This window comes from Fukomys damarensis, unplaced genomic scaffold (assembly GCF_012274545.1).
Source record: "Fukomys damarensis isolate Sample0158 unplaced genomic scaffold, DMR_v1.0_HiC HiC_scaffold_5, whole genome shotgun sequence".
NCBI lineage: Eukaryota > Metazoa > Chordata > Mammalia > Rodentia > Bathyergidae > Fukomys > Fukomys damarensis.
Window position 1 is genome coordinate 42,725,110 of NW_022900917.1, and position 26,864 is coordinate 42,751,973.

General features: G+C 36.0%; 1 protein-coding gene across 1 annotated transcript in view; it reads right to left on the reverse strand.

The window, feature by feature from the left end:
- LOC117284325 (phosphatidylinositol 3,4,5-trisphosphate-dependent Rac exchanger 2 protein-like) overlaps positions 1–25,831 on the reverse strand; it is a 48,263-nt gene extending 22,432 nt beyond the window's left edge. The window contains exons 1-5 of the mRNA XM_033759062.1: positions 25,765–25,831; positions 24,252–24,374; positions 21,952–22,056; positions 15,940–16,041; positions 12,212–12,373 (exon numbers count right to left, since the gene is read on the reverse strand). Of these exons, the coding sequence (XP_033614953.1) occupies positions 12,212–12,373; positions 15,940–16,041; positions 21,952–22,056; positions 24,252–24,374; positions 25,765–25,821 (549 nt within the window). The 5' untranslated portion in view covers positions 25,822–25,831. The remainder of the gene's footprint in view (positions 1–12,211; positions 12,374–15,939; positions 16,042–21,951; positions 22,057–24,251; positions 24,375–25,764) is intronic.
- Between the last annotated feature and the right edge of the window lie 1,033 nt (positions 25,832–26,864).

Genomic DNA, 26,864 nt, shown 5'->3' on the forward strand with positions numbered 1-26,864 from the left:
AAAAAAAAAAAAAAAAAAAAAAAGTCTCCTCACTAATCTGGAAGATTCTAAAACAAGAAATAATAGAGCACGACTTAACGTCAATAGATTGTCAGCCACAACCTCAACTATAAGCAAAAATAGATTCCAACACTACAGGTAACTTCAGAATGGTTTACAGTATGGTATTTCTCCATGTAAATAGATAATCAAGAACTTCCAGAAAGATGGTGGCGCAGTAAGCAACAATAAATCAGCCTCTCCAAGATTCAGAATCCAGACACTAGAAAATAACAACTCAGGGAAGAAAAGAAGGAAGGATGTGGATCCCTGGGCCAGGAAGAATCTGATGGGAAAAAATGGAGCCTACAAAGAAACTGAAGGCACAACACATGCAGAAAATGGAAAAGACAATATATACTTTCTCTTTGACTCCTGACTCATTGCTTGTGAGAAAGGAAGATCAAATCCACAGAAGCACCATGAAAGCAGGACTCCAAAGGCATCAGGGACAAATGCTCCAGTGGAATGGACCAGTTGACGCTATTACAGCTAGTGAGTGACTCCAGTCCAAGCTCTTGCTATATATCCTGACAAGAGTGCTTGGTTAGACACAATACTAGGGAGGGGACACCTGAACCTGGGACTCAACACCCTTTGGTCAGGTACATCTCAGGCCTCCCAGTGCTAAATTTCCAGTGACTTGGTGAGGGACAGCCACAGTCTCTAGTTAGCAATCCATGGTCAGGATACCAAGAGATACCCAAAGTCATATAGGCGAAACCACCCAATCCCTACCACTACAACCAGAGGCCAGGTTCAGCCTGAATTTCCATAGTTGAAAGTTCCAGAACCAGCACTCTGCCCTAATCCTACTGCCAGCTTTCTGGGGAATATCTAGCACAGATCTAGGCTCTGACTCCTCCTTTGTCAACCAGCAAGAGCAGGAACATGTCTTGAAGTGGACATTGCCACAAAACTATAGACTCTAGAAGATAACCTTACAGGCTCAAAATCACAGAGATTTGTCTTTTTTTCTTTTTCGTTTGGATTTGTTCATTTGGTGTTTGGTGTCTGGTTGTTTGATTGTCTGTTTTGAGAGTATGGGCATTGTTTTAGTTATGTTTTGTTTTTGCTTTCTTCTTTCCTTTCCTCCTGTCTTCTTCACCTGTTTCTTGGGGCTTGAGCAATAGTCCTTTGTCCTTCAGCCTTGCTTCCAATCTCTTTATGTCTTTATTTTTCTATTTTTGTCTTCTCCCTTTTAAATTTTCTCACTTTAATTATTCCTCCTATTTTTAGTCTATATAATTTCCTTTTTCTCCTTTTTTCTATCTTCTCTTTCTTGCAAGTTGTTGGTGACAACCGTAAGCTATTTTACAGACATCCTTCTACTCCCCAGTAAGATCCTTTGTGCCACTGCCTTCCTCCTTCTCATATCAGTTTAAAGTTTCAAAGTCTTCCTTTTTCATGCCCCCCACAACCAAACCTCAGATCTTTAATAGTATAACCATTAAGTGTTGTTGATTTTTTAGTAGTTAACTCTGCAAAATTACTGTTAATTTTTTTCTACCATTAATATAGATAAAGCTGTTGAATTTGGCATGTATTAGCTGTAAGTCAATACATGGGTGGCCTAAAGGTTTACATCATAATTGCTGGTTTATTCTGTAGGTAGAATTAAAGGTGGTACATGGTTGGTTTTTATGATATGTTAATATTTCATTTTTCTTGGACAATACTACTGCAGCTGTTTTGCTTGGTATTAACAAAGTTTTATAGTTGCTGTTATTTCTCTGTAAGCGAATACTCACATTGCCTTTGTGACATTAACAACTCTAGAGTACATTCCTGAAGAACGATTGCTGGACTAACTACACTGAATCCTTTCCCAAAATAACCATGGTAGTCGAATCTTAGAATTGTGGCAAAGGATTATAGTAAGCCACACCCAAGCTACATCACTGCAAAGAAACTAAAGATATCCCTAAGCTAGCAACAAAGTCGTTAGACTATAAGCTTCCACAAACCTCAGCACAAAAGAAACAAACAAGAAGAATAGAAACATGGGAAGTAAAGGGAAGAAAACCCCACTTCCCAGAAACCAATCTGTGGGCCAGACTAGTGTGAGCCATGCACCTGAATTACTTGAAAGCATAGCAGAGGAGGGTAATAAATAGCTCAAAAAGATACTCACCAGGACTAGAAGAGATACAACTAAGAGATAATGAAAGTAACAACCAAAAATATCCAGGAGTTCTCAGGAAACTAATAAAAACTAGATGAGTCAAACAAAATAATACAAAACATGAATGTTACGGTTTGTGTCTAGATTTCCCCCCAAAGCTTCATGTGGTCATAGTCGATTTTGGTGGTAGCTGAATCTAGAGTGTGTGATTTTTTCATAGTGGGACTAGACCTGAGGATACTAGGATTAAGGGGATGAGTGTTACCTGCCCTAAGTAATCTGAATAAGATAAAAGGAGTAGATGGGTTGTTCCCCTGCTTTGCAAGCATTAAGATTCTGAGTTCCATCCCCAGTATAAAAAAGAAAGATATGGGGGGCAGGAAAACATTCTTAGGTTCACTTGTTATTGTGTTGTTTCTGCTGCCATGAACTGTTCTGCCACCCTGCCTTAGAGTCAACTGATTACGGACTGAAACCTTACTTTCAAACTGTAAGCTAACTAAAGCTTTTCCCCTTCAACTTTGGATGTTGGGTGTTTTGCCTCAGCAGCAAGAGGAAAGTAACTGACATATAAATTTGGTAACAGAGAAATGTTGTGACATTACCAGGGCATGTGGCTCAAGAGCCTTTAGAACTGCTTTTGGGAAGGGGAAGAGTTAGGAAAGATTCAGCTACATGCTGGAAAGCCCTAGGCTATTCTGTATGGGAGATTCTGGTCAGAGCTCAGAAGACCAGAAAACTGGGGAAGACCTGACTTGGGAGGTTTCTGCTGAGAAGGACTGCTTTGGCTGCTGGACTCGAGATGATGTGTGTTGAGACAGTCTGCATTTTGTGCCAGAGACTCTGCCTGAGACTGAGGTTAGGGGTAGTGGACTAAATAATCTTGCAGAAGAAATTTCAAGGCTGTTGAATGTTGAGGCAGTGGCATGGCTACTGTTGGGGATGTTAGTCAGATCTATACTGAGAATCAAGAGCAAAGAGCCCAGCACAATGATTTAAATTGTTTTGAGTTTGGCAAGAAAGGAAGCTGTGGACAGCAAAGATAGAGATCATGTTGCTGAGAAGAAACAGGAGAAGAGGAAAAAAAAAATGGCCTGAAGGCATTACAGAAAGCAGCAGGACTCCACCCACTGCTGTTTAAATGTTGTAAAGGTGAAAGATTTTGCTTTGAGAAGAAAGCCCCAGAGTGCTATGTTCCAGAACAGCCGTGTCCTAGGAAAGTTGTTCCTTGGGATTTAGTTCATAGGCACTGGATTCCTATAGCTGAGAGAGGGAAAACTGGCTATTGCTTTGGTTAGCTGCAGACTTTGGTGTCATCCTTGTGGAGCTGGTTTTAGGTGCATGAAGAGTGCAAGAGTTGTATAGTCAGGAAGGGTTCCACACAGATTTCAGAAGAAGGCCTTGGAAGTCCTGGCAGTGTATGAAGCTGTAAGTGTGATGTCAAAGGTGCAGTGGAGACCCAGAGGTTTGGAGAAGCCAGGAGCACAGACCATTTGAGAAAAAACTGCAAGGAAGAGCACAGCCAGCTCAAAAGAGACACCATAAGAGCTACAACAAACCTCAGTGCCACAGGGGCAGAGTAACCCAACCCATTTGGAATTCACAACTTGCCACAGATTGTCTTGGATGCTTGTAGTAGAACTGTGGGACTTAATGTTTGCCTAACTGGATTTTCAACTTGCTTTGGTCCCATTCCTTTGTATTCTCTTATTTATAACTTTTGGAACAGAAATGTCTATCTCATGCCACTGAATGTTGGAAGTGTTTAATTTTGTTTTCCTTTGTACAGGGGCTTACACCTAAGAGTTTGCTTTACTTCTCAGAGAAGACTTGGATTTTTACTTTTCAGTAACGCAGAAACTGTTAGGACTTTGGCAATTCTTAGAGATGGACTAAATGACTTTGCCTAAAGGAATATACATGAGTTTTGGGGGTCCAGGGGTAGAATGTTATGGTTTAGGTCTGGACGCTCCCCACCAAAGCCTCATTCATTCCGAGGTATATGAATCTGGAATGTGTGATTCTGGGATTAAAGGCATATGGTTACTGAACCACTACTCATGAGTAAGTGGTTTAGCACCATTGCAATCACAGAGGTCGGAATAAGATAAAAGGGACAAAGACATGCTGTTAAACTCTCTCTTCTTACCTTTGCTACCTTGTGCACACCTATTTGCTTCTCTTCTGCAAAGCCTGTCTGCCATCCACTCTACCTTGGAGCCAGCCAATTATAGACTGGGACCTCTACAAACTGTAAGTGAAATAAACCCCTTCTCCTTTAACTTTTGGTGCTGGATATGTTATGTCAGCAATAACAGAAAATAACTAACACAGTGAATGACCACTTTATCAAAGAATTAGAGTCCACAAAAAGGTATGAATTAGAAATCCAGGAGATTAAAAATCACACTGAAAGTATGGGCAGCAGGATGGACCAATGTAAGAACAAAATTTCAGAACTGGAAGACAATGATGCCTTCAAAGACCAACTACTCAAAGACATCTTATAAACAAGAGAAAGTGAAAAACAAATCCAACAACTGATACATAATGCAAAGTAGACTAATCTAAGAATTGGAATAAGTGAAAAATCAAAAGACAAAAATACCATTAAAAAATCTGTTCACAGAAATAATGGCAGAAAACTTCCCAGATATAGGGAAAGAAATAAACACACTAAGTGAGGCATATACAACACCAAACAGCCATGACCAAAAGAGGATTTTTCTGTGTCACATTATACTCAAAAATTCTACAACACCATAACAGGGAAAATAATCTTCAAAACTGTTACTGAATGGCAATGGATCATAAACAAAAATAAGTTCACTAGAACCACAGCAGACTTCTCTACACAAACCTTAAAAGCTACTAAGATTTAGAGTGAAGCAGTGTAAGCCCTAAAAGAACAACTTCCAGTTGCAGAACAACTGACTGCAAAACTTTCCTTTAAAACTGATGGATAAATAAGGTATTGCCACAACAAGGAGCACCTCAAGAAATTGATGATCATCAAATCAGCATTACAAAATATTTTAAGTATATCCTAGAAAGAGAATGAAGCCAACAATAAAGCCAACAATGTCAGTAAGTAAAGAAAAAAAAAATGAGCAGCTAAGGAAAGGGGGGAAAGGAGGAAATCAGCAACAAGAAAATAACACAATGAGGGGAATAAGATAGTATCTCTCAGTAATAACTCTCAATGTGAAAATAGTCTCAATTTGTTAATCAAAAAATGCAGACTGGCAGAACAAATCCAAGAAAGACAACCCAACAATATGCAATATATGAAAAACACATTTAATTCAAAAAGATATTCACAGATTAAAAATCAAAGGATGGGAGACAATATTTCATATGGTGGGAACCAAGAAAAAAGCAGGAGTTTCTATCCTAATTTCAGACAAAGTGAATTGCCAACTATAAGAGACAAAGAAGGTTAAGAGCCATATTGGTTAAGGGAATAATTCAAAAGGAAGAGTTAACAATTACAAACATACATGCACCAAGTCAGTACATCCTACTTCATAAAACAAGCATAATGGACATGAAAAATCACATAAGCATAATATAGTTGTAATGGGGGACCTTAATACCTCACTGTCACAAAGGTACAGATCAACTTGACAAAATCAACAAAGAAATATCAGAGTTGAACCAAAACTTGGAGCAAAGGGATTTAGTAGATATCTACAGAGTGTTCCATCCAGCAACAACAAAATATACACTCTTCTCAACAGCACATTGACTTTCTCCAAAATAGACTACAAAAAAGTACGTTTAAATAAATGCAAAAGAATTAAAATTATCCCATACATATTATTAAACTAAAGTGTGCTAGAAACTAGAAATCAATCGCAAACACTACAGAAACTATGCAAACATATGGAAATTAAACAATACCTCTAGAATAATCGGTGGATCACAGATGAAATTTAGAGAGGAAATTACACATTTTATACAATCAAACAATAATGCCAGTACAACACACTGGAACCTATTTCATATAGTTCTTGAAATATTAGCTAGAGCAATAAGACAACAGAAAGAAATAAAAGGGGTATGGAAAAGAAAAGAAGAAACTGAATTATCATTATTGGCTGATGTCATGACACTTTATATAAAAGACCCTAAAAACTCCACCAAAAGATTCCTAGAATTAATATCCAAATTCAGTAATATAGCAGGATAAAAACTCAATTATTCAAAAATCAATATTGCTCCTTACACTAATAACAAACTCACCAGTACAGAATCAGAGGAACAATACTCTTCAAAACAGCATCAAGAAAAGCGAAATACTTAAAAATTAACCTAATCAAGGAAGTGTAAGATCTGCACATTGAAAACTCTGAAAAAGGAGATTGAAGGGGATATCAAATAATGGAAAGATATATCCCTGCTCCTGGTAGGCAGAATATGGTCAAAATGGACATATTTATAATAAAACTATTATATAGAATTAATTAAATCCCAATCAAAATACCAATAACATTCCTTACAGAACTGGAGAGAGAAATCCCAAAATTCATATGACACCAGAAGATATCTATAATAGCAAAAGCAATTTGGGCAACAAGGGCAAGGGAGGAGGCTCCACAGTTCCAGATTTCAAATTATAGTGATAATTTTATCACTATAATAGTGATAAAAACAGCATGTTATTGGCCAAAAAACAAACTTGTGGATCAACGAAACCATAGCAGATGCAGAACCAACTCTAGGCACACTCAACTATGTTATCTTGAATAAAGAGGCCAAAGCCTTTCACTAGAGGAAAGATAGCCTTTTTAACAAATGGTGCTGGGAAAACTGGCTATCCACAGGCCTAAGGCTGAACCCAGACCTATATCTCTCATCATGCACTAATAAACTAAAAATCAAAAATGGTCAAAGATCTAAAATATTAGAACTGCAACACTTAATCTGCTGGAAGACAAAATAAGTAAAATTCTTGCAAATAAAAGTGTAGGCAAAGACTTTCTGAACAAAACCCAGTAGCATAAAAATAATACAAAGAATCAACAAATTGGATTGTATCAAATTAAAAAGTTCTGCACGGCAAAGAAAACAATGCACAAAGTGAAGATACAGCCTACAAAATGGGAAAAAAAATGTTTCCAGCTATTCCTTAGACAAAGGAATAATATCCAAAGTTTGTCTCAAATTTGTATTCTATTTCTCTTTACTTTCTAAAACAATAATTTTGTGAATATCATTTCTTCCAATCTTTCATATTAATAATCTTTCCTCTTATCTTTTATTCTGATTTTTGTCATATTTGAGAGACTATTCCAAACAGACATTTCAAGGATTTAAAACTGAAAAACTAAATAATATAATGTTTATTGACGTTCCCTTGTATGATTCTAAAAGTTGCAGTATTACACAGAATTGATCAACCAAGAAGCAAGCAGAAACTAAGAATGGTCCTGCTCTACAGAGAAAATCAGCAACTCCATTAGCCAGCTTTCCTGTTGCTGACATACGCAAGTTTAAGAAGGGAATGGCTTATTTTTCTTAGGTTTTGGAGGCCTCACTTTATGGTTGGATAGCTCTTAAAGCATGAACATCATGATAGAAGGGCTGCTCATTTTATGGTTTCTGGGAAGCAAAGCACAGAGTCAGAGAACCAGGCAGAGATGCACCCTCCAAAGCCATGACCTCAGTAACCTATCTCCAACTTGGGCCCCAACTCCTAACAGCATATTCAGCAATGAAAAGTGGATGATTCCACCACCAATGATTATAGCACCTGAAAGATCCAATCACTTCTCCAGAAGTCTCTTAATCTACTCAAATTGACAATTAAGATTAACCGGCACAGCAAGTCTAATTAAACAGCTAATAAACTTCACACTCAAACATATTAATTGTGGGTAAACAATTACCTTTAGTAAAATATTTCATATGATGTTCTGTTAGATAATATAATGAAGACACAATAAATTATAGTAATAAAAGCTATAACTTCAAAACTAAACAACTGAAACAAATTACAGATCTTCTACATTATAGTTACTATATAAATGCAGAAAAAACCCCAATATTTATAATCAATATAGTGTTAATGGAAAAGTAGGAAAACACTAAATTTTTTTGAGTGGTTATATCTCAAGGTAAGGAATATAAACCTTAGAACCAAGCTACTAAATTTAAATTTTTTTTCTCACTGAGTTTATTGGTACATTTTAGGTATACAATACAGTTACATTCATCATTGGGATCTTGTACCTTTACACGACAGGTGTTGGTTCTCATTTTCTCCCCTTACCCCTGCCCTCCTTTTACCCCCTCCTCCCTTCCCTATTTACAAACACTTTATTTCCATTTTTTCATTTTCTCAGATTTTTTTCTTTTCCCTTTTAGCTTTCTCCTACCCTTCCCACTTGCCCTACACCTTTATAGCCCTTTTCTTCCTATTTCACATGGTCAATTATACCATTAGGATCTTATGTACAATTATAGTTTTTCACTCCAGAGAAACTATTCGATATTTACAATGTGTGAGGATATACTCTTCACTAAATTTTAAATTTAACCTTTGCCACCTATTAATTGTAAGAATTCAAGTAAATTAAATAGTCTCCATTCTTAGTTTGTATAATGGGGATTACACTGCTGAGATTCACTTTTATGGTCTAGCTATGGCTCATCCTCACAGGTTCATGTGCAGGAGGATTGGGCCCCACCATGGTGGTATTGAGGTGTTGGAGGCTTTAAGAGGTGGAGACTAATGGAAGAATATGAGGTCATGGGTGTACTACCTTCACAAGGTATTAGTCCAGACCTATGGACCTGGATGACTTCCTGTGAGAATGGGTTGTGATACAGGAGCCTGAAGGGCCCCCTGAGTCCCTTTTCCACATGCAGCACATCATGCCTCTTCCAATTTTTACTCTTATAGTTCTTCTATTGATTCTATGAGCCACTCAATTAAGTTGACTTTCCTTTTAGTTTCCATAACTTTGAGCCATATAACTTGAAGTAACATAACACCTTTGGGTGCATGCAATGTACAAATAAGGAAAAATTCTCAAGGGTAACATTCAGCTGTTGAACTAGCTTTAAAATTCTATCTCAGAGCATTTTCCAGTTTTCAAAGCACTTTTACTTATTTAATTTGACCACTTCAATAGTCCACAGTATAAATAAAAAAGGTCTGCAACATTGCAAAGAAAGGATGAGACTAAAATCTAAGTCTGCTCAAAAGTTTCTTTATTACCATGTCACATGATTTGGGAACAATAAATTTACCTAATTTCAGCATACAGGAATATAAATGAAAATTTAATAGCACAAAGTTCTAGATGGGCAAATTATTTATGAGAATTTATTGTTTAAAGAAACATTTCAGGGCTGGGGATTTAGCTCAGTGGTGCCGCCACCTGCCTTACAAGGGCAAGGTCCAAAGTTCAATCCCCGGTATCAAAAATAAATACACATTTCATTTGATTAATTAGGAAATGACACCCTGGATAATTAAATGATTTATATGATAGAAATTCTGCGTAAAGTGAAAATAATGAAAATTTATAGTATATCAGACTCGGATGTCATTCAAATTGGCCAGTTGTGGTGATGCACACCAATAATCCCAGCACTCTGGTAGTCTGAGGCAGGGGAATCTCTAGTTAGAGGCCAGCCTAGGCAATTTAGGAACTTTGAGAGACCCTGTATCAAAAAACAAAATAGAAAAAGGGCTGGAGACATACAGCAACTTGATGAGGAAACACTGGGTTTGATCACAGTACAGGAAATGGCTGGGAGAACATGAGAATCCTAGTTACTGAAGCAAGGGTGTCATTTTTGATGTAGTCCTAAAATGTCTGCAGAAGCCTGACAGAAGCCATTTCCAAGCATTTGTCTCGGGCTTCTAAGCTTGAATACTCTTCAAGGGACTCTGGTACATGTAATTGTCATGCCAGCATCTGAGCCACCTGAATTTCACCCTGCCCTGACCTCAAAAGAGCCTTTCCACATATGCACCAATCTGTCCACTGGCTGAACAATAATTCCTGTCAAAAACACAAAAATAGCTCTAAAATCCATTCCCATTTCTCTCTTGGGAACTGAATTCCTCATGTCTGACCCTATTAACCCTACAGAGTCCTATCAGACTAGCAATTTCTCCTAAACTTCCTAGAATGGGAAGTGGCTCCCTCCTCTTTCCAACACAGTGGAGTGGGATGGGTAATCAGGCTCTGATTGCAAGTTGCCAACCAGTTGACTGAACCCTGCTCCAAGCTGTATCCCCCAAAGTCCCCAAATTTTCACGTGTCTGTATGGCTGTGTCTCATAAATTCATTGTCAAAATATATTTAAAGTGGAATTCATGTAACCACTCTCCTTGGAACCCCACATTGACATTATCGGCAATATATATGCCTGTTAGAACCGTAGACCTTTCAGATTTTCTGTAGAATTTCCTAAATTCCACTAGCTTTCTTCTGTCTTGATGCTCCATTTTTCCCTCTCACACTCAGTACTGGACAACCACCCAGGCTGGTGAAATTGAGCCACTCTGTGCTGTGGGTTATGTATGACGCAGCATACTCCGCATACATTTTGCCTTCGAGTAGCTGGTGCATATTGTAAAAAGAACCTCTCATTTCTTCAGTAGACTCAAATTTTAAGACATATAACAAAAGGAAACAAAATTATGACAGATTCAATTTCCCTAGAGCATTGAAAAGAATCTCTGAAGTTCATGTTTTAGCAAAGGGCATGGCAGGTTTTACTGGCAAACACTGCAATTTAAAACAAGTTCAGTTTTTCTTCCAATGTCTGAGTGACAACAGAACTGCAAAAGCAAACTTTACTCCATTTTTCTCATCCCAGCAGGACAACTGCTCCCCAGGAAAGGAATTATCATCATGAATCAACTGTAAAACACACAACCACTCTAACTGATTGAAAGAGGTAGTGTTCATGCTGAAATGGGAGATCACCCTAGACACTTGAAGTAGAAGAATATATACAAAGAGGAAGCAAAGACAGGCTCCAGTTAGCATTTAAAAAGATTCACACAGCACAGTGTTCAAATCGAATTCCCTAAGGTCAATATTTGAGGTTTCTTTGCACATCTGGTTGGATATAATTTTAGGTCTAAATGAAAGCCAACATTTCCAAGATAGGAGATAAATTAGACTACTACAAGTCCCTAATGATATAAACAATCCATTTGGATTTATGTGATACAGTATTTAGCTGGGAACATTTTCAATCTTATTTATACTTTTTAAAAATTATCCTAATTTCTTATAACATGCATAACACGAAAAATTATACTGGCTTAAAACTCATATTCATTTAAATTACGGCAATTCTAATACAGAATTTTAATTTATTTTTTGTGTAGCACTAAAATAATGTAGGGTTTCAGCCTCACAAAAAAACTGATTCAAAATTACCATAACTGAAAATATCTTAAAGATTCTGAGCCATACTCTCCATTTGCTTTTTTGTCTTTCTTAAAATCTGTCTTTAACATAAAATAATAATTTTATCTTAAATAGATTTTAAAAACCAAATTATGGCTAAGTTCCTTTATTTTAAAATCAAAGAAATCACAACTTAGAGAAAGTAGATGAACTTAAAATGAAATTCAACACTGAACTCCTAATTTAGTGTCTGAAAATATTACAGCATATATATTAAGCTTTACTCTCTTGAGGATTCCCACTCCTTTCTCTCATTCTTTACTCTCTTGAGGAGGCAGGCCATGTACCTGTCATCGAAGTTAATACAGAAATAAAGGGTAATTAATGAGGTACAAATTATGTAAAAAAAAACAAAGTTCAGGGCCCACATTTTATCTATTGGCTCCATAACAAAATATCTCAGGTCAAGATTAAGTGAATTAACTGCCACCTTAAAAATATTTTAAAATAATAATGAAATCATTTTTCAGAACTGATTATAATCCTTTAGCAATATCTAGAAAAACAACCACAGATGGTTCCATCCAACCCCAATAATTTTGCTCTTAGCATGTGACCTCATAGAACTGTCTTTAAGCTTTTCACTTGAGCATAGTAAGGGTACCTCCCAGCCTTCAATGTGAGACTGCCATTCCTCCAGAACTTCTAACTTCTCCATTTGCCTCTTGGCCTCATTTATGTTAGAACAGACTGCTTTCATGGCTTGGAGGGCTTCGGTCACTGCTGCATAGTCGCTGTGTTTCCGTGGAGTCCGCTTCAGTAATTCCTGTTTACACACAAAGAAACCAGATTTCTCTTTGATGGTCAGCTTTCTGGTATAACACGCTAAAACCGACAAGGAAATGAAAATTATAAAGATCACGCTAGCCACTTTCTCAATGACATCACAAATTCCACTAAGATAAAGATCAGAAAAGAAAGGTCGAATTGAACAGAGGAGTGCTACTGCAAGGCACATTTTGCAGTCATATTAACTTTTCACATAAAATTATTTTTAAATAAGTGAAGTTACATTTCTTCTTTCAAATGATCAAATGTATCATCTGGGCATGCAATTATTTTAAGCTTGACTTTTGTCTAACAGAACAATTGTAATTTGTTCATTTTCCCACAGTCTTTAACAGAGTAAATCTTCAAATAAATGTGTCCCAAAATTTCACAGTAATATAAATCCTTCTTTTCTAACATTTTTGAGAAGCTATAAAAATATAAGTTAAACAAAGCAAAATCTGTAGATGTCTTACACTCCAGCAAAATAAATACTTTATTACAATTTTCACAATACTTCACCATTAAAGGAGCAATTTATACTGTTCTCATCAATTTTTCAAGTTCATTCTTTGTGATAAACGAACTACTATATTTCGATAGCTTCCTTGTTTGTTTTTAGTGTTCAGGATTTTAGGGGGCTTTTATTCATTATTTTTTTCTATTCAGGATATCAAAACCACAGTAATCTTTAATCTCCTAAAACTTTAATCTCTTAAATATATGAAGAGGTCTTGTTAGCTGTTGTTTAGAAGCACAAAATTAAACATCTTCACCCACTGTCTAGACAGTTGTGGCCACATTACTTTTTAATTAGTCATTTGTTTCTTTACTAAGTTGCCATCATCATGAAACTAATACAATTACAAAAACCCTAAGGCATCTCTTCAAAAGAATGTTCTTAATTCTGAAAATACAGTGGAAACTTAGGCAGTTTGTTTGTTTATTTATTTATTCATTTATTTATTTATAGACAGGGTTTCACCATGCACTTAAGGATGGTCTTATACTCACTATGCAGCCCAGGCTGGCCACAAACTCATGATGATCCTCCTGCTTCAGCCTCCTGAGTGTTGGGCATGCACCACCATAACAGGCTTTGATACAGCCAGTTCATTTACTTTCTAGAGTTCCCTTGTTGTGGAAATTTTTCCCATTAACTTTGATCTTGCAGTCAACATATTCACACTGCTCTGCAGAGCTAACACCACAAGAGTACACAAAAGACTACTCCCAGAACAAGGTTTAAAATGTTATGGTGACCCACAAATCCGTAAAAGAGACATGCAGGCTTTTCTAGAAACTCTAAGTAATAGAAGCATTTGAAAACTATGTGAAGTAACTAAGTCATTCTGTAGGCCAGGAAGTGGGGCCATATGGAATATATCCAGTGGGCATTTGTAGAGTTGTGACATGAATTTAGATAATGTGAAATACAAAGACAAATATTCTGTAAAAATCTAGCAACTACTTGCTATAAACCTGTATTGACTGGTCAAATTAATAATAGCAAGTTTCACAAGTAAGACCAACATATTTTTTTAAATACTGTAACCCAATATCTAATGGTTTTCTCTGAGTAAATAAACTCATCTAAAATTAAAGAGAATCCCAGCACAACTTTTCAGCTGATAGTACAAAAAGATTAATAACATATCCCCTGCATAAATAGTTTTCCCCTTTTTTTGTTGTAAAGATAATCTTCCCCAAAGGGGAAAGGATATCATCTCCCTACTCCTTAAAAGGTCTCTGAACTATTTCCCTCGGGTAGGGCAATGATTTGTCCATGATATCTTTTTCTTTCTTTCTTTCTTTCTTTCTTTTTCTTTTTTGAAACGTCAGTTCAAATAGCTGAAGCCATTTCTAACGAGATGTGAGTGGTTTACATCAACCACTTTGCCATGATATATTATTATTGTTGATATTCCCATTCTTATTCTTAAAATAAACAGAGCCCGAGATTTTTTAAAAAATCAGGGAAAAGTACAGTTAGGAATACACATACAAAATGAATCCCTGAGCTAGAGGTTAGTAAGAGTCTTGGAAAGATAGAAGTCGCTCTGAAACCGATACTCCATAGTATCTCTAAAAGAGTGTGCCAAATGTTTGCACTATTCTCCAATAGTCCTATGTTAGATTCTATATCTGGCTTTTCATGACGTAGCCAGGCAACTTTAGACTTGCTATTTTATAAGAAGCAATTTTTTTCCAAATAAATGTTTTAAATGTATGCAACTGACAAAAGCTGCATTTCTAGTTCAAATTTATAATACATCTTAAAAAGTAAATTAATAACAATACCAATTAATATGACAATAGTACTTAATTTTTGTTTGTTTTGTTTTGTTGAGAAAAGGTCTCACTATGTTGTTCAGGCTGGCCCTAAACTCACTCTGCAGCCCAGGCTAGTTTTGAACTTGTGGGGATCTTCCTGCCTCAGCCTTCCAAGTGCTGGGATTTTAAAGGCATGTGCCACCACATGTAGCTAGTAATAGCATTTTGAACTATATTTAAGAATGAAGATACAATTACTAATTAATAAGTTAAAATAAATAAATCAAAAAAATATGAGTAATAAGAGCTAATAGGGGACATACTATGCTAAATAATTTCTATTAAATAATTAAAATTAATCATTTTATAATTCTATATATGCATACAAATGTGTATTCACACATAGAAATGCACATTCATACACACACACACAAATACACATATGTACATATTTCTATGCTGAATTTCATCATTTTCTATCTTAAAAATGAAACTGCTTTATAGGATTAGATTACATAGCCAACTCAGAGAGCTGGCAAGCAGAATACTTAGCATTTGAACTCAGACAGAGGTCACGTGCTACACTAGCATCTCAAACTGCCTATGCTGATGTTATACTTTGAAAAAGTATAGTTTCAAAAATTGGCACACTGACCTATTCATAAAACCTTGTAGCAATGCCAAAGGTAACACTGTGCAATACATTTGTCATTATATCAATACTGATAACTGTAATGAGAAAACAGACTGACAAGCATTAGTGAGGCATTTTCTCTCTTTAAGAGTTGGTGTTTTCTCAGCGATGTCACTCCACATTCCATCATTTACAGTCCCATGTGACCCACGATATTCCATTAAAATGATTCAGAAAGTAGGCTCTTAAATTATGTAATTTTGACTTTAACTTCATTAGTCACATAAATTTACTGAAGTTTGGGAAATGAAAAAACATTCTGACTGAATTTACTTAAAATGAAGGGCCCTATTGCTACAGTGCCACACAAAATAGTCATAATGGACTTAATGGGATCTCTCTTGAAATTAATGCTTTTATTCTGAATGAAACTCAAGTAAGTATGTTCTCTACTAAAAGCTCAGCTTAGTGGCTTTTCTACGAAAGATTTGCTTCCTACTCTATAGGTAAATGTGTGACAAAGTAGCCATTTTCCAAATAATTATGATCTGCTTTTTTTTTAGAATATCAAACTTTAAAAATAACTCTTTCAACAGATTATCAGAAAAATGTACAAGTTCAAAGCAAATGCTACAATGAGGTAGCACATAAAATACCTTTAAAAGGAGAGGGTACTTGCATATCCTTTGTATGGGCGTTACCAAGTAGCCTTCCAGGGGAACATCTGTGTTTTTTCGTCCTCCAAGCAGCATGCAGTTCTGGGTGAAAATAAACATAAACAAGTACAGCACGTTTTTCAAATCTGAAGCTGTTAAACTTCTATCCTAAAAGTTTATACTGGGGCCAGGGGTTTAGCTTAGTGATGCCGCCGCATGCTTTGTACACGTAAGGTCCTGAGTCCCATCCCTAGTACCAAAAACAAAAGCAAAGTTACACTGAAAAATTGTGAAAATAAATGTTCTTATTTCCTCTAAGAAGAGCATACTTTTTCAGTCACAAATAACACTTACAAAGAGCCTTTCATATTGGTTACAGAATCCAAAATACAAGTTGAATCTATAAAAATTACTTCACAAATATTCTCTGAAGTTTGATGTGTGAGGGTAAATATAGAGACAAATAGTAATGAAAAAGAGAAGGCGAGAGTGAGAAAGGGAAGAGGGAGGAAGGGAGGAAAGGAGGGAGAGCCAGGGAGAGGGACAGAGAGGCAGGGAGAGGAAGGGGGGAGAGAGAGAGAGAGAGAGAGAGGGAGAGAGAGAGAGAGTGTTCATAAAAACCAGTACCAAAAACAACCAAAAAACACAAACAACAACAAAACAATGCCTTACATTGTGGAAGATCAGGCAATTAAGTTATAAAAGACAATTAAGTTATAACTTCTAACCAAGCTCTACCACTGACTAGTGATATATGCCTTGGACTGATTTCAGAATTCTAGTTTTCATTTGTGTAAAACTGGAATGTTTTAGCCAAGTGATCTATAAGTCACACTTAAGCAGAGACCTCAGGAAGCCAGTGTCAGAGAGGGAGTGCCGAAAGAATTTCCACAGAGATCAAATGATTACAGAAACATAAAAACTAGCAAACAGGGATGGGCGAGACTGAAGCAGCTTCTACTAACCATAAAGTACTGGTCAAGAGAAAACTAAATCAGACAAATAAAGCTTCTGTCTTCTTAAACAATATAAATAAAGGCTTGAAACTTGCCCAAATTGTATTTCCTCAGTGGCTTTCAAATTTAATGCAATGGAAAGAATACTTAAAATTGAATGAAGGGAGAAGAGAGCCTCTTACAAGACAAACTGACAGATTAGCACCTCCTATACCACTGTTTTAAAATATTATTCTACATTCACTGAGGAGAGAGGCCAAGTGCTGAGTAGAACAGGATGTAAAAGGAAGTCCAACGGTGCAAAATAATGTCTTCTGCTGTCCTGGGAAACTCACTTCAGCCTCAAGTCAGCAAAACAAAAGCCACGAAGGTGACTTCACCCAGATAACATGAAAGGCAGAGAGCAGTAAATGCCATTTTCTTACTCAGCATGTTCTTTGGGAGTTCCTTTCCGTACTGCAATCAGATTAGCAAAATATCTTCAAGGTATTTATGGTATTTTCCCTCAGAGAAATCTTTAAAAGCACAATATTTAGATTTTATCTACATATTTCCAGTGACATTTCAGATCCCAACATGACTTAGAACTTCTGTTAATATTGTCACTGCCTACCTAGCTCTGGGCTGAAGAGCTATAATAAAAGAACATACAATCACCCAAACCATTTCCATTTCTTTGTATTATACATCTTATAATTTTTCTTCATGGTTGCAGAAGTTGGCCACTATCTTCGATTGGCTTAGAATCACAAGCTATGATGATGATGATGATGATGATGATGACGATGATGATACATTCTTACATACATAACGTGCTTCCTAAATGAGCTTCCAGAGATTTTACTGATCATAAAACTTACTATGGTCACAGCATAGCCAAGGACCTATCATCATGAACAACCTGAAAACTCTAAATAGAACTATCATCACCCCAAACTTGGTCAGCTTAGAGATACTTGGCTGTGTGCATCTGTACAAAAGACCAAAGAAAATCCCACATGATTCAGGGTGTGAAACCTGAATCAACTTGCAAACTACCTGACTTTTGACTTGTACTCAGATCCATGGACAAGACAGATGATAATGTTTGAATACTTTTGACAAATCCATTCCTGTTTACAGGAATGATTCTTAACAAGCAAAGCTAAATTAGAAAAATAAAATTAGAAAAACAAATAAGCAGAGATATCATTAATTGCACATATAAGACAGATTCTTAGATTAAGTTCAAGCAATTCACTAAAAACAAAACAATATACAGACAAATAAACAAAAAATAGTAACTAATCTCAGGTAGAAAATATAGAATCCAGAATTGCCACAGTAATGTTTAAATGTCTAGCTTATAATAAAAAATTATGAGATACACAAAGGGACAGGAAAATGTGATTCACACACAGTCAAAAAACCTCAGAACATACATACCACTGTTGCATTTAGCAAAAAAGAATTCAAAATGGCTATCATACATATGTCCAAGGAATGTGCTGAACCCTGTTTTAAAAACTTAAAGACGATACACTGATAATGCATAAACAAACAGGAAATCTCAATAAAGAATTAAAAATTAACTAAATCAAATAGACATGAGAAGAAATAAATAATTCACTAGGTAGAATTAATAGCACATTTGAGATGCTGGAAAAAATACTCAATGGAATTGAATCTAAACCAATGGAAATCATCAAATTTTCTTTGAAAGTACTCAAAACAGAGAGTGAAAAGTGACGCATTATGTAAAATATAAAAACAATGAAACAAATGCCTTTTCATCATCCAAAAGCAATAGATGCCATAAGCAATAGAATGGCATATTTAAATTGCTAAAAGGAAAAAGAAAAAGAACCTGTCATCAAGAATTCTATAGACAATAAAAATATCCTTCAAAAATGAAGGCAAAGTAAAGATATTCCCAGATAAAGAGTTACAGAAGCCAATGCTAGTAGAAATCTCCAATAAGAAATTAGGATTGTTCATCAAATTAAAAGATTACAATGTCAGGGTAAAATGCATCAGAAGACATAGAAGGCTAGAAATGGTAAACAGGTAGGTTAATATTAAAGACTGTACAAATATATAATAAACATATAATAAATAAAGTTATACCACTGTGTTGCAGAGTTCATAACATGCAGTGTGACATGTATGGCCATAAGAACACAATGGAGGAAGGAGAAAATGGAACACTTTCCATATCCACATAAGAAATAATACAGCAAAATACCCCCTATATTTTACTGGAATGTCAATAGTAACAGAAAATGAACCTGATAAGACACATGTTATAGTGTATAGAAAAAAATTATTTTCATTATCCTTAAAATACAGTTTACAGGATCAATAGAGCAATAAAGTGGTACACTAAAAATATCTGTCTGGCACAAAAGTAGCAGAGAACCAAACCAAGAAGATACACAGGAAAAAGTTACAAAATTATACATATAAATACAACTATTGGTGATGACATTAAAGGCAAACAAACTAAACACTTCAGTCAAAAGGCAGAGATTGTCAACCTAGAGAAAAAGCAAGATCTAACTTAGAGTGTCTAATGAAAAATATTTCAAAGATCATCACAATCTTGTAAGAAAAATAAGGAATAAAAATAAAATGACCAGTAGTAAGACAGCTATCACTGCCATAATGATATCAGGAAGAACAGACTTAACAGAAGAAACAGAACTAGGGGCAAAGAGCAGCATTTCATAGTGATAGACAGAGGGTGGGAATTTAGCTCAGAGGGGTGAGTCCGGCACCTGCCTTGCAAGTGGCAAGGGCACAAGTTCGATACCCGGTACCAAAAAAAGCAAAAACAAAAAACATACTGATAGACAGAAACAGGAATATACAAGTATGAAGGTATACATATCTTAAAACAGAGCTCCAAGATACATAAAGCAAAAATTGACAACAATTATATTTGGAGGTGCTATCTCTCTTTCTATGTGATAGCTGATAATCCCATTAATAAGTTATAGCTTTTGATCCCAAGCACCAAAACAAAAAGTTATAGCTTTAATTTATTTGAATAACATTCATATCATGATATGCATAATGTCACAACTTTAAACACATTAAAAAGAAAAGAGTAATAAAAACTCTCAATAAACTAGAAATATATTAAAACCTAAAAAGGATGTCTACAAAAAAACCTATAGTTTACAAGGACTGAATGTTTTTCCCCTAAGACCAGAAACAAGGCAAGTGTGTCCATTCTAACCACTTCTACTGAACACTCCACTGAAGATTCTAGCTAATATATAAAGACTATGACATTCACAATGAGAAAAAAAGAAGAAAAACTGTTTTTATTTTCAGGTAACATGATCCTATATGTAAAATATCCAAAGAATCTATAAAATAATTACTGAAATTAACATATGAATTTAGATTAGAGGATAAAAGGTCAATATACAAAAGTCCACTAAATATATATTTAGCAATGAACAACGTAAAAATGACATTAAGATAAATCCAATCACAATATTATTTTAACAAAATAATAAAACATTCAGAAAAAATAAGTATAAAACCTGAATACAGATTTTCTAAATATGATAAGAAAAGCATGGTCATAATGGAAAAAATTTAATAAAGTAAATTCCATCAAATTTAAAAAATTTTAATTGTCAAAGATAGTATTTTTTAATTAACAGAGAAATCACAGTGGGAAAAAATATATGAAAACTATATTTTAGATAAAGAATTTTTATCTAAAACAATGAACATAACTGAGAGCTCAGTATAAGGTAAACACTTTGATTTAAATATAGGCAAAAGACTTGAATAAGCATTTCATTAAAGAATATTTATTACATGCTACTGAGGACATGAAGCCATCAGAAAAAATGTAAATTTAGACCCCCTACATAATACCACTACCCACCCACTAGTACAGCTATAATCAGAAAAACTGGTTACACTAAGTCTTGGCAAAGATATTTAGAGACTAGAATCTCCCTATAGAGATAACAGATAAAGCACGACTATACTGGAAAAAGAAAACTTAGACTATTATCTAGTAATTTTGCTCTTAGTATCTACACAAGAGAATAAAACTTTATATGCACATAGAACCTGTGCATAAATGTTCGTAACAGCATTATTTATGACTAATATCATAAACTAGACTGAGCCCTACTAATTCAATTCAAAGTATTAACTGAAGAAGTGATAAACAAAAGACACTATGGCCACAAAGTGAAATAGTATTCAGTTGTTTAAAAGAATGGAAAGTGGATACATTCTCTAAGGATAAAGCTCAGACGTACTTTACTAAGAAAAAAGAAATTAAGCCCAAAAACTATATTGTATGGCTCCGTTTACACAAAATACCCAGAAAAGGCAAATCTCTACAGAGATGAAAGTAAATCAGTAGTTGCCTGAAGCAAACAGTGGGAGGAAACATGGGTTGTAAAGAGACTAGAGAGATATTTTTCAGGTGATGGAAATGTTCTAAAATTAGATTTGGGAGATGGCTGTGCAACTCCAGAAATATCACAGAACTGTACACTTATAGTGTGGTCATCAGTGTCAGTTAGACTGTCTAAGGAACTGCCAAAATATGTCCTTATTTGTGCTACCTCAAAATATTAAATATATATTCTTGCTATTTTTCAGGAAAATCGCATAAGGAATGTGTGTAGGAGAAAGGTCAAACTTTACATTTATTTTCTCCCATAACTATGATTTGCATCTTTCCTGTTTCTGCCCCACTTACAGCTCTTTTAGCAGAACTAAATGAAGCCCTGAGGAACTGAGGACGTAAAGCAATGATGAATTCTGGCAGGAGTTCTTCGCTCATAAGAACCAGTGGGATCTCATGAGCAATTCGTAATCAACCAGGAGAGGGCATTAGCAGTACTTCCCCATACATGAGCTTATCCCAGCTCTCACTTCCCACATTTATCAAAGGACTCTAGCTTCCTAGCCTGCATATAATACAAGTTACAGTACCTTACAAACAGCTTTTTATACCACATTGATGCTACTCTTTGATTCTTACTGAGCCTACTGACAAATATCAGCATATGATAACACATAAATATGTACTTACCAAAAGAAATGTCCGAATTGTTCTTATTTTGTTAAGTTCAAGGAGCAATTTTTGTGCTTTTTCATGGTTACTACAATATTCATCATAGATGCGAAATTTGTCTTTCTGCAAATTCAAGAAAGAATAAATTAGTCATTTTGTTCATTTTGAAAGTTGAACCTGTCAGTATATATAAACTTGATGCTTTACTATGTCTCAAGAACTATACTGTGAATGTTTATTTTCTTATTTATTTATTTTCCCTGGTCCATAAACAATAGTCTAGAAAAGAAGAAAGTCATATACATTTTACTGCAATATGATGAACGCAATAATGGATAAATGAAGCGAGTGGTGGCGAAGAACAGAGAACAATGAGATGTTCTTCAAGGCCACAGACTGCGCAAGGTCCAGTGGGATAAATCCATGATTTGAGGCATAGAGAGGGAAGAAAGCCATGTTAAGGAAAGGGAAAAGTCACGTGCCAGATCATAAAGGGAGAGCAAAGCATAGCACCCTGCAGCTCACAGACACCACTGGAATGGTGTCTTGAAGAGGGACACTGACAAACAGAACAATGTAAGGCCAGAAGTGGCTAAGATGGCAGCTCCTGAAGATATGGTAAATGACAGGTCATTTCAGAGAGACATCATTCTTAGTAAAGTCAGGGAATAGTAGCTACTTTGAAATAGCTGTTATACTGCAAAAGGTTGCTGAGTCTATGTAGCTTCAAAACATAACACTAAGACCATTAGGTGGGAATTGTAAAGGCAGTGATGGGCAGATTTTGGATCAATACAGAGATCTTCTTATCATTAGAGTTATCATAAAAGTGACCAAGTAGGAACAAAATAAATGGTTTTCAAAGATAAAGGGAATACTTTCCAAAAGAAAAGAGTTTTGCCATCATCATCTCTAAGTCACCTTCCATTTGTAAATTTTCTCAAAATGGTTATGATTAATAAATAGCAGAGCAGCATCAATAAAAGATACAGAATATTTATCGATCAAATATTAAAACTAGCCTTTGAAATTTCCAATGCATGCTTAGAACATTAAGCACTATTGTATACAGGCAGCAAAAAATGTATTCAATGGTTTATCTCAAGGGATTGTATGAGCCACATAACTTCAGAAATAGTTTAGATAAATTCACAGATGACACATTTATAATGTGCTACTAAGGAAATGACTGCAAGATTCCCATAGGCAACCCTGGCCTGAGACAGAAACTACTCCAGCTGGCAGAGAATTCTGATTCTTTCTTGAAAAGGAACAGGCTTGGGTAAATGGACACAAACACCCATGGCTTCCAGCCACGCCCAAGAAAGCACAGATCAATCCTCCTACACCCAAGCAGCCTCTCCCTTTAATACAATTATCTTTCTAGAACATTTTCTGTTTATTAAAAGAACATATGCAGAGCCTGGTTATCATCTATGGATCGACTGAGAAACTACATATGAAAACCTTTATGAAAGACAAACTGGAAAATAAAAATATACAAAGTTAGATCACTGTGACATAACACATATTTTTAAGTAAAATGCTCACTGTATTGCATTTTGATAAATACATGGATCCAAAATGGTACTCTGAAAATTAGCATTAAGGGAGTGGTATAAATAGCAGCATTCTTTTTCATTTTCTTTTTTTAGCATGAATGCCCTTTAGTTCTGGAAACAATGTTGATTATACAGGTGGCTTCTCTCTTTGCAACTCAATTGCATAAATCATTTCAGTTGTATAAAGAAAGATATGAAGATGATCACACAGGTAAGAGACATATAATTTGACCACTGAGCACCACCTCTTATGCTTTCTGCACTGCTCAGTACAATCTTCTGAGAAGCCACCCTTAAGAAAAATTCAGACACAGCCATACTGTCTGTTCACCTCCAAGTCTGTTCAAGCTGATTAACAAGAGAACGTTCTGACTATTAAAAGGTCTGTAGTGCCATTATAAGAGTGAGGATTTTCTGCTTCAAAAGAAAAATGCTCTATGTTTGAGAGAAACATAAAAATCCATTCATTCTGAACAGCCTGAATATTCATTAGAATTCAAAGCTACAGAGGATGCGAAGAGCTAACTTGTTGGGAAAGAGAAAAGGCTGTTCATTCTTCACTGAGGGAAATGGATGATGTGGGACACGCTGCCTTTTCTGTCTTGGAGTACAAGATCTCACTGGCCTTAAAAGACCCCAAACTTCTGGTGTCAGATGTTACTTCTAGTGCTAAATGCACACATTTTACTATGCCAAGAGCTAAATTTTAAAATCAAGGGAGAAAAATAACTTTAAAAACAAACAAATTTATCCTACAAAGTGAAGAAAGCAGGTTCCCACTTCCTGTTGAGCATTAGGTTCAGGATGTAGGCACTCCTCTACAACTTTTAAGAATTCTTTATGTACTGCAAGGATATCTTCGATGTTCGAAAACAACATCTGTAAAAAAAAATAAAACATGTAAGTGCAGTAGTGAAGCAAGTAAAATAAAATTTTAAAATGTCTGTGAGAGTCCAGTATTCACTCTCCAATCTGAACAATTTCATTCAGTAGCCATGCTAAAATTATCCCTTCCTCTCAGCTTGCTGACAGAACCCAAATTTTGTCCACTCCCGCACAACTTTGGGGACCAGGTCACTTCGCCTGGCTTCTAAGACAAAGCCTGGGTGGCCAAATCCATGCATGATAGTCCCACCCCTCTCCAGGATGATCGGCAGGTAAAACTGCACACAGAATTGCTGGCATGTTTTTGAAGAAGGGCGTCTGCCCCTAGGAAAGGCATCCTAGAACATACAGTCCTTTTCTGTGTGGGGTAACAGCTGGGACAACTATGAGGTCACTTTGTAGCTAAGGGAGGAGCCAGCTCAGGGGCAAAGCGGACACCCCGTAAGGCAGAGTGAATGACTGGAGAGGATCTAGCATCTTGTTGGCCTCCTGGAATCACCTGTGGGGAACCTTATCTTTCATCTGGAGTTCACATATGTGAATCAAATAGTCTTCAAGTCTATTTGGATTATAAATTGCTTTTGCTTGTTTCCATAAACTTGCTAACTAAAGTAATCCCACAGTCAGAAAATGTGAAAGTTGAATATTTAACTTATGAGGAAATAGAAGAGCCTAAAACTTTAGCTTTTTTTTACTTGCAGTAAAATATAACAGTAAATTAAAATAATCAATATCAATGATGATTTATACAATTTAAATAATCACTATGGGATAATTTTTATTTAAAATTTTTCGTGTGTATGTGTGTGTGTGTGTGTGTGTGTCTGTGTGTGTGTGTGTGTGTGTGTGTGTGTGCTGCTAGGGATCAAATCCAGGGCCTCCCACAGTGGGAAGCTCCACTGTACCACTGGCCAACCCCTCTCCCTACAGTTTAGAAGAAATGTTACATATTTGCTTCTGAGTTGAAGATACATGGACATTCTCTCCTGCAGCTCACGGACCATCCCAGTCTTGTTCTTTAGCAGCCACAGAGACTGAAGTCCAGATTTGTCCACCTCCTGTCACTCTGCCATCTCACACCTCATTCAACTTTCTCCCTCTCATAGAGGCTAAAATTAGCTTTTGTTTCTTAAATTTATTGTTTCTTCCCTTTTTCACACATTTCCAAGACTTTTGTTAAAAAATTCTCTAGACTTCCGTGCCTCCTCTAATTTCCCTTTCTTTTCCCAAACCCTGGCCCCTTTTTCATGTTATTACTGAACAAGTGACTGGACTAAGAACTTATAGGGGCATTGAAAAGAAGTGGAAAGTTTCTGCAGGAATGCCCTACAGGTAACATGTCATCTCTGGGAACCCATCCCAGAGGGCCCCTTGAAATCCTCACCTTCACTGTTTCCTCTGTTACATTCTTGTCAACTTTTGCTGCTGCACACTGGTTCATTCGGTGTAAGAATGCCTGTGCGAAACAAAAAAAGCCATTATAAAAGTGATCTTAGATTCATAAGATGACTGGGTGTTGAGCAGATTTACATTAATTTTTTACTAGAAACCAGTTTAAAAATCTAACACCTGAGTAAAACAGTTACGTTGTAACATGTGAGCCCTTGTGCTCCTCTCTGAGAGTTATACTTATGATGCTGAGGCAAAGCCAAAAGCTTTAATCTACATGAATTAAATGTTATCCACCAGGCTTCCAAAGTTCTGAGGGTAAACATTTAAAGGCAGGTGTTTCCTAAACTTTTAAGCATTGCAAAGCACAAAAACACCGGAATCTAATAAAATGCTATTTCTAATAGAAAAGCAAAATGATAGAAATTGTGAAATGGCTCCCTTAGAACTGAGTCTGAGCTGGGGATTCAGTTCAGCGGTGCCTCTCCTTTCGCGCAAGCACAAGGTCATAAGTATGATCCCCAATTCCCCAAATACAGCAAAAAAAGAAAAAAAGAGAAGAAAGTCAGAGAGAGAGAGAAAGAAAGAGAGAGAGAGAGAGAGATGGGCAGATAGGATACGTACAAACACACAATGTGGTAAATAAATACAGTGAATGTTTAAATGTTTTACAAAATTACGACAGGGATAGACATATTGCTATTAACCTCCCTCAAAGCACTCCCCCTAACTTCAAACACACATCATTCTCGCCACTTTCTGAAGCAATTTTAGAAGTACTTTTTCTGTCCTGGCTGCCTCAATGTCCAGAATCAATTCAAAACATTTACTTTTCACTATCACATTGAATTGAGGAAGAGCTACAAGTCACACAGTACCAGATCTAATGAATAATGGGAAAGAGAATACATCCTAGTGTTTTTATTTGACAGAAACTACTGTAGAAGTGATGTGTGACACAGCGTTGTCAAGAGGGAGGAAAAACTGTTCATTTCTCAGGGCATTTTCTACGCACATCATTTCTGTCAAATAAAGCACCACAATGTCAATTTAAATAGAAACACGGCTTGGTGGGGGAGCAGTTACCTAGCATTC